The sequence below is a fragment of the Salvelinus sp. IW2-2015 genome, linkage group LG11, assembly GCF_002910315.2.
Source record: "Salvelinus sp. IW2-2015 linkage group LG11, ASM291031v2, whole genome shotgun sequence".
Lineage (NCBI taxonomy): Eukaryota > Metazoa > Chordata > Actinopteri > Salmoniformes > Salmonidae > Salvelinus > Salvelinus sp. IW2-2015.
The window spans coordinates 6,000,184-6,015,056 of NC_036851.1; the positions used below are offsets into that span (position 1 = coordinate 6,000,184).

General features: G+C 44.4%; 1 protein-coding gene across 3 annotated transcripts in view; it reads right to left on the reverse strand.

Annotated features, from left to right (window-relative positions):
- LOC111969697 (copine-5) overlaps positions 1-14,873 on the reverse strand; it is a 210,439-nt gene that overhangs the window by 143,294 nt on the left and 52,272 nt on the right. For 2 of the 3 annotated variants that reach the window (XM_023995882.3, XM_023995880.3), the window contains exons 2-7: positions 14,302-14,342; positions 13,791-13,837; positions 7,672-7,775; positions 5,925-5,964; positions 3,990-4,004; positions 3,602-3,678 (exon numbers count right to left, since the gene is read on the reverse strand). In XM_023995882.3, the coding sequence (XP_023851650.1) occupies positions 3,602-3,678; positions 3,990-4,004; positions 5,925-5,964; positions 7,672-7,775; positions 13,791-13,837; positions 14,302-14,342 (324 nt within the window). The remainder of the gene's footprint in view (positions 1-3,601; positions 3,679-3,989; positions 4,005-5,924; positions 5,965-7,671; positions 7,776-13,790; positions 13,838-14,301; positions 14,343-14,873) is intronic. The other variant, XM_023995881.2, reaches the window with a different exon arrangement.

Here is a 14,873-nt window from a genome sequence, read left to right on the forward strand (position 1 = left end):
AAGGCTCCTTTGGCTACCCAATTTCTGCTCTCCTGCGCCTGACTCCCTTACAGCCAGTTACGCATACCTAACAACGATGGTGTTCTTCGTTTTGCTCTGTGTCCCGTGACTAGTCTGAAGGTAACCAATATAAATMAATGGAAGTATGGAGGTAGTTTTGTGCCAACAAAAATAAGGGGATAAATACGTGTCCAAAAAAACTAAAATATATTTCCTGAGCTTTCAAAACCTGATTCCTTATGATTTATTTTTTTACTGCCATTTATGAATGTGTTATTCAATGTGTTTCTATGGGATATAGTAGTAGCCAAATTCAATATCAAATAGCTAAATGATCCATGGTATGACCATCTTAAAACAATTCTATACTGTACACTAGCTTAAGCCAATGGCTTGGACTTTTAATTTAATTTCAAAGCCTCCTTCAGATTCTTATTAGACATGCAATGTCTGTTTTAATAAAGCAGCCTGTATACTTGCAGTAGGGTGGGAAATGTAGGTTTGTACTTTAATCATGAAGTAAGCAAACAAACTCCCACGATTGCCACTTTGACTCTCGTCACACATTCATCTCCTCAACTTACCCCCTCAAATCACACTCTTCATGCACTCCCACTCGTCCCCACTTTCACCCGTCACATTKTTATCCCCTCTTTCAGTTCTGTCATATAGGCCCCAACTTAATCTCTTGTGGACAGATCTACATAAACATAACTGGTTCATCTCAGCCTATGTTGCCCTTAAATCCGTCAGTTTTAGTTGCTGACGGAGYAACGGATTACCCCAGAGAACACTGCTACTCCTGCTGTTCTATCGTCATCTGATTAGTCCGAGAGCATCTGGTCATCGCGGTGGTGGCACAGGGCTACTCATTTCTCCTGTGGAGATTTTATCTTTTCCCCCTCTCACCCGTCTCACCTCCTCATTTGAATTCCATGTTGTCACTGTCACTTGTCCACTCAAACTTTACATTGATGCCATCTATCGCCCAGCGGATGGCGCGTTCCTCAATGAGCTTGACACCTTGATAAGCTCATTTCCCGAAGATGGCTTACCACTCATCGTACTGGGTGACATAAACCTCCTGATGCCTGACTTCGATTCAATTCTTTCCTCTCCTTTACTCTTTTGACCTCACTCTTTCCCAGTCCCCTCCCACTCACAGGGCAGGCAACGCACTTAACCTCATCTTTACTAGAGGCTGTTTGCCTACTAATCTCACGACTATCCCCCCTTCGTGTATTTGATCAATACTTTGTTTATTTTTCTCTCCCTCTCTTCCAACCGTACCCACTCAGCCGCTATCCAGATGGTCATGCACCATCGCAATCTTTGCTCTCTCTCTCCTATCCTATCATCTCTTCCTTCTGTCTCCTGATTCTGCCTCTATGACCCTACTCTCATCCCTTTCCACATCCTATGACTCTCACTGTCCCCTTTCCTCCTGGCTGGTTCAGCCATCCCCTCCTGCTCTGTGGCTTAGTGACTCACTCCGAGCTTACAGAATAGGGCTGCGGGCAGCTGAGAGGTCATGGAGGAAAACTAAACTTACAGAGAACCTTCTATCACTTTAAATTTCAAGCTTCTGCCTCTAATCCTCCCTCCTTAATCCTCAACCTCCTCCCCCTCCCTCCTCCCTCTCCATGGTCAACTTAGTCAACCACTTTGAAAAGAAGAGACTTCTTTCGCCCCTCTCTCTCCATATGCAATCTGGCAACTTGTGATATCCAAATCGCCCTACAACCTGCTCGCTCGACCCCATCCCCTTCTCCAGACCATCTCTGGAGACCTCCCATTCCTCATCAACTCATCCCTGACCACTGGCTTCATCCCCTCTGACTTCAAGATGGCCAAAGTCGCTCCCCTCCTCAAGAAATGAAGACTCGACCCCTTTGACGTCAAATACTACAGACCAGGATCTTCTTTCTTTTCTTCCCAATACCCTTGAGCGTACTATCTATTGCTAACTCTCCCGTTATCTCTCTCAGAACGATCTTCTTGACCCTAACCAGTCAGGCTTCAAGACAGCTCACTCAACTGAGACTGCTCTCCTCTGAGTCCCGCAGGCTCTCCACTCTGCCAAAGCTGACACTCTCTACTCTGTTCTCATCCATCAGATCCTCCTCTCCACCCTCTCAGGGCTGGGCGTCTCAGGCTCTGCACACTCTTGGATTGAATCCTACCTGGGAGGTCACTCCTACCAGGTGACGTGGAGACATCTCAGCTTGAATATCGGCCCACCTCCCAAGTTCAACATCGACAAGACAGAGCTGCTCGCCCTCCCGGAGGAGGCCTGCCCGCTCCAAGACCTCTCCATCATGGTCGACAACTCCACTGTGTCCCCCTTGTAGGTGTAAAGAACCTTGGCGTGACCCTGGTCAGCACCTTGTAATTCTCTGCAAACATCAAAGCAGTGACTAGCTCCTGCACGTTCATGCTCTACAATATCCTTAGAGTACTACCCTTCCTCAAACAGGAACCAGCGCAGGTCCTAATCCAGGCATTTGTCTTCTCCCATCTGGACTACAGTACTTCAACCCTGTTGGCTGGGCTCCCTTCTTGTGCCATTAAACCCCTGCAACCTATCCAAAATGCTACAATGCTACAGCCCACCTGATGTTCAACCTTCCCAAGTCACCCCACTCCTCAGCAAACTCCACTGGCTTCCAGTTGAAGCTCGCATCCACTACAAGACCATGGTGTTTGCCTACGGAGCAGCAAAAGGAACTGCCCCTCCCTACCTTCAGGCTATCCTCAAACCACACCCCAACCCGAGCACTCTGTTCTGCCACATGTGATCTCTTGGCCATTCCACCTCTTTCGGGGGGTCAGCTCCCGCTCAGCCCAGTCAATGCTCTTCTCTGTCTTGGCACCCCTAAGGTGGAAGCAGGACAGCAGAGTCCCTGCCCATCTTCCGAAAACGTCTGAAACCCTATACTCTTCGAAGAGTATCTTAAATGAATCCCAAGGCGCTATTACTACTAATTGTTGTAATTCTGGTTCAGCGCCTCACCCCCTTTCTCTAATGACAATAATTTGTCGGAACGAGTACAATTTGATTTATTTTTGTTTCTTTCTCTCTCCTTCCCTCTCTGTTTATTTTAAGTAATCTTCTTTTCTCATTCTTTTTCCTTTGTATGTCTTTCTGTCCCTTTTCTGTCAACATAGTCTCATTAGAATATGTAAAAAAAAATAAAAAATAAGACTCCTGTCTATTCTCATTATCACACAGTGACAACCAACAGCCTTGAAATGGACCCAGCAGTTTTGGGTACCAGCAGGGGGTCCAGGCAGGTAGGTACTTTTCAGGCAGCTACTTCAGCAACATTAGGGGCCCAGAAAAACAATCTCAACTGACACCCTTGTGGAAAACAAGGGTGTGTGACTATGCCACAACAAGAGCAAAAGGTCCAATGGTGCTTAAGGTAACAACAAGCAAATAGCGGGGATCAGAGATTTCAGCACCATGGACAGAGGTGAAACCATATCCCAGAGGTCTGGCGTTCACCACCACAGGACAGTGGCCAACTTTTCATCCGTAATGGTCTCATTTAGGCCAACAGCGGTTTGAAAAAAAGGTATGATATTATCAGAGACTCACCCCAGTGGTTTCTCCAGTCGACTGGCAGGTGACCCCACGATCTCCCCCAGGGTACAGAACACTTGACCCAAGAAGTCCTGAGAGGAGGAGGAGAAGGAGGGAGAGAGAGGGGGGAAGAGAGAGGGAGGGAAGAAGAGACAGAGACAGGATGGAGGAGGTATAGGGTTACAAAAGGGAAACATGGGGAGAGGGGAAGTAAACAGGGTTGAAGGGAGTTGGGGAGAAGATTGGACAAGGTGATAGCGAGAGCGAAAGAAGGGAGGGAGGTAATATACCTAGGTTATTAGAGTGTGTTACATGCATTACAGCTGCGTGTGTTTTCTGTATCTCTAGCTACAATATACTACAGCTACAGTACGAAAAGAAAAGGAAAGAGGCAGAGACGTACGTTGAGATCAGAAGGCTTCCAGAGGGCAGGGGAGAGCAGGCAGCAGGGTCAACAACAACAGAACACATCATGTACACACAAACACTACAATACCCAGAACACCTAGCACCACTCAAACCAGGAAGTGTAGCAGGAGAGAATACAGATTAGGTGTCATATAAGAGCTGTAAAAAAGATCCGGGAGGAATACAATGAATAAAAATCATGCAGTTGGAGATATGCAAATCTTCTCTTTGTATGCAAGTACCTCAAATAATCTGTTAGACTGTTTTGATCCAACAGTCTCCCAAGCGACAGAATGTGAAGATTGTTATCCTCTTATTAGCAGTCAAATAGTGGCATGATGATTCATACATCCTGTTTATCTAATTCAAATGCACTAACGCATTTCATGATCAATTCTAGTCTGGTTGAGGACACAGAAGGTACATTATTCTACAACAGTAGTACAACTACTAATCATCTGCATATGAATGTAAATCCTGCACCCAAAGCAGTGGTGGAAAAAGTACCCAATTGTCATACTTGAGTAAAAGTAAAGATGCCTTAATAGAAAATGACTGAAGTAAAAGTGAAAGTCACCCAGTAAAATACTACTTGAGTAAAAGTAAAAAAGAGTATTTGGTTTTAAATAGACTTAAATATCAAAAGTAAATGTAATTTCTAAAATATACTCAAAAGTAAAAGTATAAATCACTTCACATTCCTTATATTAAACAAACCAGATGAGATAATAATATATATATATATATATATATTAAGGATAGCCAGGAGCACACTCCAACACTCAGACATCATTTACAAGCGAAGCATTTGTGTTGAGTGAGTCCGTCAGATCAGAGGCAGTAGGGATGACCAGGGTGGTTCTTTTGAGAAGTGCGTGAATTGGACCATTTTCCTGTCCTGCTAAGCATTCAAAATGGAAGTACTTTTGGGTGTCAGGGAAAATGTATGGAATAAAAATAACATTATATTCTTTAGGAATGTAGTGAAGCAAAACTACAAGTCGTCAAAAATGTAAAGAGTAAAGTAAAGTACAGATACCCCCCAAAAACTACTTAAGTAGTACTTGAAAGTATTTTTACTTAAGTACTTTACACCACTGCACCAAAGCCTACCACCTTATCCTCCAATAGAGACATTTCTTTATAATTGCCTAATTGTTATTTTGCACTGGATGCACAGGCATACAGAACATACAGAAGGTTTGCCCTACTGTATGGTCACGGAGCCATTGTATGTACTTGTAGTAACAACCACATTGTATGAACAAACCAAAGGTTCATAACAATTTCATGCTGTATATTTGGATACCTGGATGGTTCTTTGGGGAAAGGGGGATACCTTGTCAGTTGTCCAACAATGTATTAAACTAAATTTGTCTTCCTTCCGCATTTAACCCAACCCCTCTGAATCAGAGAGGTGCGGGAGGGCTGCCTTAATCGACATCCACGTTTTCGGCGCCCCGGGAACAGTGGGTTAACTGCCTTGCTCAGGGCAGAACGACAGATTTTTACCTTGTCAGCTCGGGGATTCGAGCCAGCAACCTTCCCGGTTACTGGCCCAACGCTCTAACCACTAGGTTTGCATAAATCCATGAAGGTAGTTTGTTGACAGAGCATGCAACATGTAGCAGGCACAACTAATCAAACCATGCAACTTCACGATCAGACCAGAGTCATAGATAAGGAGAGTTTGGCCAATCAGAGTGCAGGACTCTCACGTTTCATCTCTCTGAACATTCCATCAGTTGTCCATGATGAGTCCTATGCTTTTAGCTCTGATCATTTTGTGCGGGAAATTCTGTTAGCTTGTATTGATCAATAATGACTTTGAAAATCAATGGTTTCAAGTCAATTACGTTGATTATTGTTGGGAGTATTGGCCAATACCTGTTCATCTGTGTCTGCAGGTCTGAGAGGGTGTGTCACTCACGTGTTTGGATAGGTCTGGGCTTTTAGAGTCCACATCATATCTGGAGGAGAGATAGGTAACACGGGTTACATGTGCGTGTGTGTGTGTGAGCGAACGAGAGAGCGAGAGGGAGAGAAAGGGAGCTCTAACGAGGCCTCTGGTAGATGAAGTTTATCCATTGCTCATTACTTACATCCATATAATCCAGCGTTTCCCAGAACTCGGTGTTCGGGACCCCAAGGCATGCACGTTTGAGTTTTTAACCTAACACTACACTGCTGATTCAAAATGATCAAAGCTTCATGATTAGTGGATTATTTGTGTAGCGCTAGGCAAAAACCTAAACGTGCATGCCTTGGGGTCCCGAAGACACGAGTTTAGGAAACCCTGATCTAATATTTTCACATCTATCAGTGTATGTGAGTAAATGCTAAGGGGGTTGTGTTTCATCTTGGTTATCCATTTCACCTTCTTATTAGTGGGACGATATCTCACTATTGGAGGCTAGTTGTTACGGGCCTGATCTGCACATGAGTGTAAAGGCCTGCACCAAAGCCTGTCACCTTATCCTCCGTTTCTATAGAACTGCCTAATTGTCCTTTGATCCACTGTATTTTGTTTGCGTATAGATGACGTAATGCACTATAGATGAGGCCTGTAACATGTTTGACTGGTTGTTTTTTCGTGTCTCAAAGCTCAATCTGAGTGGTCGGCAATGTGTTTCTTATTTTCTTTAGCTGTATTCTGTGTTATTGTGTCACTGTGGAGGGACACTTAAATACATTTCTCTAACTCCTTGAACATAGAGACATCAAGGAGAAGGACGTGCACTTTATGAGCCCTGTGAAGATGAAACAGACCGTGATACAATAGATCACCACAGCCCAGAGTTAGACGAGAGCCGCACATGCTATAGCAGGCACTCACGCGCGCACACAGTGACGCAATACAGATCATGAATCGGGATGACTCAGATTAATAAGGGTCATCACCTCAGAGCAAAGGGGTAGCTTCTCATTATATCTGACTCTGCGTACTTCTACACTATACAAATTGGGGAAATCATTTTCGTCTTCGACGTATTCGACAGGGTTGAATTGAACCTCTATGGGAAGTACTTACTCCACCATTCTCCTCTGTTCTCTCTGGACGGGACTGGCTGAGGGTTGAAACCAAAGCCACATGTGTTTTATCGCCCTATATTTTATCATAGAAGTCATAGATCACTTTAACTAACTGTTAAACTCCAAAAGAGAAGATTCCTAATGTTCTGTGAATATTATATTAGCTTGCCATATTCCATCATCGCCCAGCCATTTGCGATTATAGTTTGCATCCAAAAATTGAATTGCACCCTAGCCCTGTTATTGCACAACCTCCTCCTGGTTACATTATGTGTGAGAGAATGAGACAGCTGTGTGCCAACCATTATAGTGTCTGTCTGATGTTTACTATTCGTGACTAAACGCCATTTGAAAGGAGAGGAAACCGTCTCTAGGATTCCTCTCAGTGTGAATGTGAGGACAACAAGGAACGGAATAGTGACTACAGTATAACGGAACGTGTATATGTTTCTTCATGTTTGCTTTGACAATTTAGGTCCCTACACTTTCCACGCTAATATAGCCTCTTGAATTGAATTGAATGGGAAACGCAGAGAGGGGGAAAGAGAAAGATACAGACAGAGAAAGAGAAAGAAAGGGAACCGAGGGAGGGTTGTCATGTGGGGACTCATCAGGGCCAGTGTTTAAAGGAAATAATCACTCACAAGTCAAAGCGTAGATTCTGCTTCTCCTCAAAGAAATAGTCCAGGATGTACTTCCTGACAAAGTCTGGGTTTAGAGTGTTGTCAATCACCTCTGTTCTCCCAAACTAGAGAGAGAGAGAGAGAGAGAGAGAGAGAGAGAGAGAGGGGGGAAGGAAATGTGAGAAAAAAAACATTATTTAGCATTATACATCCTCCAAATACACAATCTATCGTTCCAATCTCTTCATTATTATTCTATATCGATCTCTCTCTCTCTCTCCGACACATACACACCTGTCAGAGAGAGAGAGACAGAAGAGGAATGATTAGGAGACAGTATCACCACGTGATACCAACACATTACACACTCTTGTTGTGTGAGTGTCTTTCCTTGATCCTGTCTCGTCTCTTTTCTCCCATTCTAATTACTGAGGCAGAGAACGCCCACTCATCACCTCAACTCACCCTCCAGAGAAAGAGAGAGAGTGGGAGAGGAGGAGGGAGGGAGGGAGAGGAGGGAGGAGGGAGAGAAGAATAGGAAGAGGGAAGAAGAGGGGGAAGGAGAGAGGGCTTGGCGAGAGAGTGTAGAGAGATGAAGGGTGAGAGGGAGGAGAGAGAGAGAGCGTTACAGAGGGGCAGAGTTGGCAAGAGACATGAAAAGGCAGAGTATGAGAGATGGAGGAGAGAAAGAGGCAGAATTAGCACAGGAGACCAGGAAAAGGGAGACAGGGAGATGAGAAAACAGAAAGAGAGAGGGGGAGTAGAGAATAAAGAGAAAGAGAGGGGGGGGGAATAAAAAATAAAGAGAAAGAGAGGGGGGGGGTGGGCAGGGGGTTAAACCCAGTTAATTACTGGGATTTTCACTCCTACACGAACGGCTGCAGATCCAGGAATAAAGCCAGCAAGCTTGGAATTCACCCAATCACACACCCCACCTAGTTCCGAAAGAGGACAGTGTGAGTGACATGACACTGTTGGTAAAGCCCATGGAGGAATCCTAAATATACGGTAGGGGTTACAACCCCTTCTCTAAATATAGCTGTTGTAAGATACGGGTTTCAATCATAGAGACCTGGTAAGCCAATATGGTAATGGGAATTCTCTGAGTATACATTTAAACATGTCTGAAACAAAGACTATGTAGTCCAGTAAGGGGTCTGGTTCTCATTGCAACTCTCTATGAGGAGATACATTGGGGTGAAGTACACCCATTGATCTCACATGAATTGAGACTGTAAATAAACTACTGAAATATGGCTGCTTCGGAGTCAAACTGGGGCAACGTCTGTCTACATCCCTTAACAGGGAGGCAGTGCCGTCTGCAGTGGTCGTGTAAAATGGGCCAATGTCTGTAATGTATGGGGAAACAGTACAGAGAGGCAGCACAGTGGTTATATGGTGTATTGGTCAAAAGTAGTGCACTACATTGGGAATGGGGTGCCGTTTGGGACACATGCTATAAATGTTTTGTAAACTGCTGAAAAATCACTGTTTCAGTCTGGTTTCTGAGTAAAAACGGAGCCGACATCTGAAGCCCTTAACAAGTGTACGGCATGGTGAAACAGCAGCATTATGGTCGTGTGGTGTAGAAACACAGTAGTTGAATGCGGTCGACTCTGGAGGCTTGTGCCCAGAGGTGGGCTGCAGTTTGTTCACAGCTATTTGTGTTGATCCATGAATTATTCAGACTGAGAAACAGAAAGCGAGAGAGAAAAGGAGGGGGAGGTAGAGAAATGGAGAGAGAGAGAGAGAGAGACGTCGGGAGAAGGGAAGGTGTGAGAGAGGAAGCAGAAAGAGCGACAGAGATAGACAGAAATAGAGAGGAAGAGAAACCTAGCCTCTGATAATGCATGAATAAAACAGCCATTTCCCAACAGTGCTTGCCTGGCTCACACTCCAGAGAAAGCTAGTCGTTTTCTAAACAGGGCTAGTTATAAAAGTTAGAGGATTTAGGTTAAAACGTCTCCATTCTCTGAAGTTGGAGGACAAGACGTAATAGAGAGGGCTTCAGTTGTACTATTTAAGGGAGTGCCGAGAGTCAACGTCGCCTACGTATTTGGAGACAAGAAGTGGAAGAACTTTGAGAACTCAACAACTTAAATTGGATAAATTAGCAAAGTTATTTGAACTGTTCAGATGATGCTAATTGTTTTTCATTTTGGAAATAAATGACCTTTTCACAAGATACATAGCTGTGAGTTTACAGCTCTAATCTCCTGACGAACAGACTCGTTAAATAATAACAATGTGTAATGGGAGCAACGCCTCCTCATTGGCATTTTTTTCTCTCCATTGCTATTCCTATCGGAGTAAACAGCCGATCTGCCATTTGGGATTCTGTGTGTTTACTTTGTAATTACTCTTGGTGACATTTGCAATCAATACATCCTCTCTAAATGCAGAGATTAACCTCATTTATCCTTTATTTAATCATGCAGGATACAATCCCTTGAGGTTAAGACAGGGGTTCCCAAAATGTGTTACTCGGGGCCCCCCTTCCAGTATTGGGGAACATCCCGAGTCATATCTATGACACAAACTGTTCACACCACTCTTGTTGGTCGAGATCATTTTCTAGGTTTAAAGTTTATTCCCTGCAATTCTACAAATTTTGTCATGGGGGGGGCAAAGAAATGTTTGCAGTTTTCAAGCACATTTTCTTACAATTCTATACATTGCATACAATGCATACAGTATCTATGGGCTAAAAAAATGAAATAAAAAATATCGTTGTCTGACATGGGCTAGTTGATCTGGACATTTTCTGACAATTTATAAATAGCTCTCGAAGGTATGCAATGACTGACATGACAAGAGGAATTGATGATGCACTACCCAATTTCGAAATTGCACCTTGTGCATTCTACTGTTACAACTTTCAAGAGTAGGTTTAAAGCCGGACTTAGTTCATTAAAAAAAAAGTATAAATATATAGTGTATATTATTATTTATTATAATAATTGGAGGTGGGGGAGGGGTGTATGAGCTTCGTTCTAGAGTCTCCTATCAGAGAGATTTGAAAAGCTGCAATATTATCTTACTGAAACGTGGCTGGATGATGACGGTGGATTCCCCAAGCAGCGGCAGGATCGTACAGGGTCTTCGGGGAAGTCGAAAGGAGTGTGTTTTTTCATGAATAACAAATGGTGTGCTGCTTCAAGTGTGACAGAAATCTCCAGCTTTTGTTCACCTGATAAAGAATACCTCATAGTAAACTGCAGACCCTTTTATCTATGTTTTCAAGCCAATGTGAGCAAAACGTTTAAAACAGGTTCACAATCACAGACAGAATAACACGGCGCGTTCTCAAAGTATCCACAGACCAGCTGGCAAGTGTCTTCTCACACATTTTCAATCTCTCCTTGTCCCAGTTTGTAATCCCAATATGTTTTAAGCTGACCACTACTGTCTCTGTTCCCAAGAGCCTACCTAAATAACTATCACCCTGTAGCACTCACATCTGTAACTATGAAGTGCTTTGAAAGGCTGGTCATGACACACGTCAACACCGTCATCCGAGACACCCTGGACCCACTCCAATTTGCAAACCGCACCGACAGATCCACAGATGACGCAATCTCCATTGCACTTCACGCTGCCCTTCTCCCACCTGAAGGGAGATAAACTACATGACCAAAAGTATGTGGACACCTACTCGTTGAACATCTCATTCCAACTTCATGGCCATTAATATGGAGTTGGTCCCCCCCTTTGCTGCTATAACAGCCTCCACTCTTCTGAGAAGGCTTTCCACTAGATGTTGGAACAGTGCTGCGGGGACATGCTTTCAGTCACCCACAAGAGCATTAGTGAGGTCGGGCACGGATGTTAGGCGATTAGGCCTGGCTCATAGTCGGCGTTGGGGTTGAGGTCAGGGCTCTATGCAAGCCAGTCAAGTTTTTCCACACCAATCTCAACAAACCATTTCTGTATGGGCCTCGCTCGGGGGACGGGGGCATTGTCATGCTGAAACAGGAAAGGGCCTTCCCCAAACTGTTGCCACAAAGTAGGAAGCACAGAATCATCCAGGAAGTCATTGTATTTCCCTTTACTGGATCTAAGGCGCCTAGTCTGAACCATGAAAAACAGCCCCAGACCGTTATTCATCCTGCATTCGGGCAGGTAGCGTTCTCCAGATGGTGAGGTGAGACTCATCACTCCAAAGAAACACATTTCCACTGCTCCAGAGTCCAATGGCAGCGAGCTTTACACCACTCCAGCRGACGCTTGGCCTTGCGCATGATGATCTTAGGCTTGTGTGCGGCTGCTCGGCCATGGAAACCCATTTCATGAAGCACGATGAACAGTTCTTCTGCTGACGTTGCTTCCAGAGGCAGTTTGGAACTCGGTAGTGAATGTTTCAACCGAGTACAGACGATTTCTACGTGCTARGCGCTTCAGCACTCGGCAGTCCTGTTCTGTGAGATTGTGTGGTCCACCACTTCACGGCTATGCCGTTGTTGCTCCTAGATGTTTCCACTTCACAATAACAGCACTTACAGTTGACCGGGGCAGCTCTAGCAGGGCAGAAATTTGAGGAACTGYCTTGTTGGAAAGGTGAAATCATATGACGGTGCCACGTTGAAAGTCACTGAGCTCTTCAGTAAGGGCCATTCTACTGCCAATGTTTGTCTATGGAGTTTGCATGGCTGTGTGCTCGATTTTATACACCTGTCAGCAATGGGTGTGGCTGAAACAGCCGAATCCACTAATTTGAAGGGGTGTCTACGTACTTCTGTAAAAAAAAAAAATCGTGTTACTATTTTATTTTTCAACTCTGCATTGTTGGGGAGGTCTCATTAGCATTTCACAGTAAAGTCTTAAACCAGTTGAATTCCCTGCATGTGACACACAGGAGGCTACTGAGGGGAGAACGTCTCATAATAATGGCCAGAACAAAGCAAATAAATGGTGTCAAACACCTGGAAATCATGGGTCGGATGTATTTGATACCATTCCACTGATTCCGCTCCAGTCATTACCACGAGCCCGTTCTCCCCTATTAAGGTGCCACCAACCTCCTTGTCCCGAGAAGAACCAGGGACAGAGTGACACTGTGACAATATAACAGGGTAGAGTCCTGTGTTCCGATAGGCAGATTGTAGTAATAGAATACTGCATCCCTCTATTGGCTGTTATTGATGTTCTTCTCTGACGGTGTTTTCTGTTCAGCAGCTGATTTAGGGTGTTGAGGATTGTAGCATTTGGATGTGTGTCATCATGGCTTTTCTGTTTCCTCTCTATTTCTCTCTCTTTAACCCCCCCCCCTCTCTCCCTCATTTTTTCTGTCTCTCTCCATGCAACGGATCTATCAATTTTGCTTTCTTCCTCTGTCTAGCTCTATGCTGTCTTGCCAGTCCTGTGTTCCCAGAGACACATTGTAGTAATAGATAGAGTGATCAGTGCACTGAGAGTAAGTTCTTTATCCTATGATGCTCAATATTTCTCAAAACTGTCTGAAACAGACTTCCAGCACACATACACACACTGGCAAACACACTGGCAGCACTAGAGGGGCTCTGATTCACAGGACAGCCCCCCTCAACCTTATCCTTGACTGTCACCTGGTCACTTCCTTTAAAAAGTTTGGAACTTTGAGTTTCTCCCTTTGCGTAACTTATACTGRGATTACACAGGCAGCGATCGGTATGGTAGCACACAGACACGGGCGGTGGGAACTGGTCATGTTCTCTCGCCTGGAGTGTACAGCCATGATGTCACAAACAGGCAAATCAGACCATCAGGGCTTGAAAAGGTCAAGCTTGTCAGATCTCCACTAAACAGCTCTGAATTAACATATCATCCCCCTATGCACACAAACACGCATGCACGCAGAAAGGTTCTTACAGTAATGAGTTTGTCCTATTTTGAATCTCACGCTGTGGCTTGTATATGTTGAGTATAGAGGTGGGTGTGTGAAGAGTTAAAAGCTACATTTATTCCAAAACTAATCCTAACTTTTAAATGTCAGCACTGGGCTAAATTGATTGGTATTTGAAAAAAAAAAGGACAAAAATAAAGAGAAGCTATTTCCCTCACAAACAGTCAATACCCCACTGCAAGGGACTCATTGAACTTTAGATGCCTCTGAAGTGTGTGTGTGTGTGTGTGTTTGTGTGTGTATGTGCGTGTGCGCTCACCTCTCTCCACTGCTTGGTCTCCACTCCTTGGGTGTAGAGCACACACACTGAGGGAGAGGGAGAGGGAGAGAGAGAGAGAGAGAGAGGGGGGGGGGGGGGGGTAGAGAGAGGTGAGATTGAGAGAGCGAGAGGGAGAGAGGGATAGAGATTGTGAAAGAGAAAGTGAGACATACAGGGCAGAAAGACAGTCAGAAATAGATGCTGGCAGATTGAACAGTGCAGATGAATACAAAAGTTTTAGCTCCAGAACACTGAGCAAACAACAGACGGAGGCTAAAGGCAAAGCTAACATCTACTCCTCAAGTCAACTATCATGCAGGGACAGAGAGGTAGGGATGGGGAAAGGGGGGGTGGACGGATGGAGGTAGGGAAAGAGGGAGGGAGAAAGAGAGAAGAGGGAGGGAGGGACGCATGGAGGGAGGGAGGGATGGAGGCATGGACGGACAGATAGACGGACAGAGGAAGGAAGGTAGACAGGCAAGGAGCACATAAAAGGTTGAGTCATACTCACATGGGTCAGATTTGGAGAATGTGTCTTTATCTAGTAGATTCCTGAAAGGCAAAAAGGAAAGAGGAAAGTTGTCAAGCAATATCAACTTCATAATCTTATCGAAACATATCAGAGACCAATTCAGAGACCAATTCATTCAATTGTTCTGCGCTTCAGTTATTGCATGAGTCATTACACAGGCATTAATGGCTTTCAGAGTTGCTCCTGAGATCTATTAAGTTAACCATAGAGGTCCTGACTGAGTACCTATTCATATCATCCAACAGCTGTAGTGGCTTGCAGTGTTCCTTTCATCAACTAAAATAATGACGACGTATACCCAGAGTGATTGTACCCAAAATCCTTTTGCATTTGGGTTGACGAAAACGAGACTAAGTTATCTCTGTGACTAAAATCTGACTAGTAAATGGACTGGGCAAGAGTTTTTGGAAAGATCGAGATCRTTTCAGCGTTATTTGCAATCTAGAGGCAACAAATCACTGATGCATATAAGGCACATGCCATGGCTACTCTCCTGGTGGTAAAAGCTCCCGGTAGAAAAAGGGAAGATGTTTGGAGCCACTTTACTATCG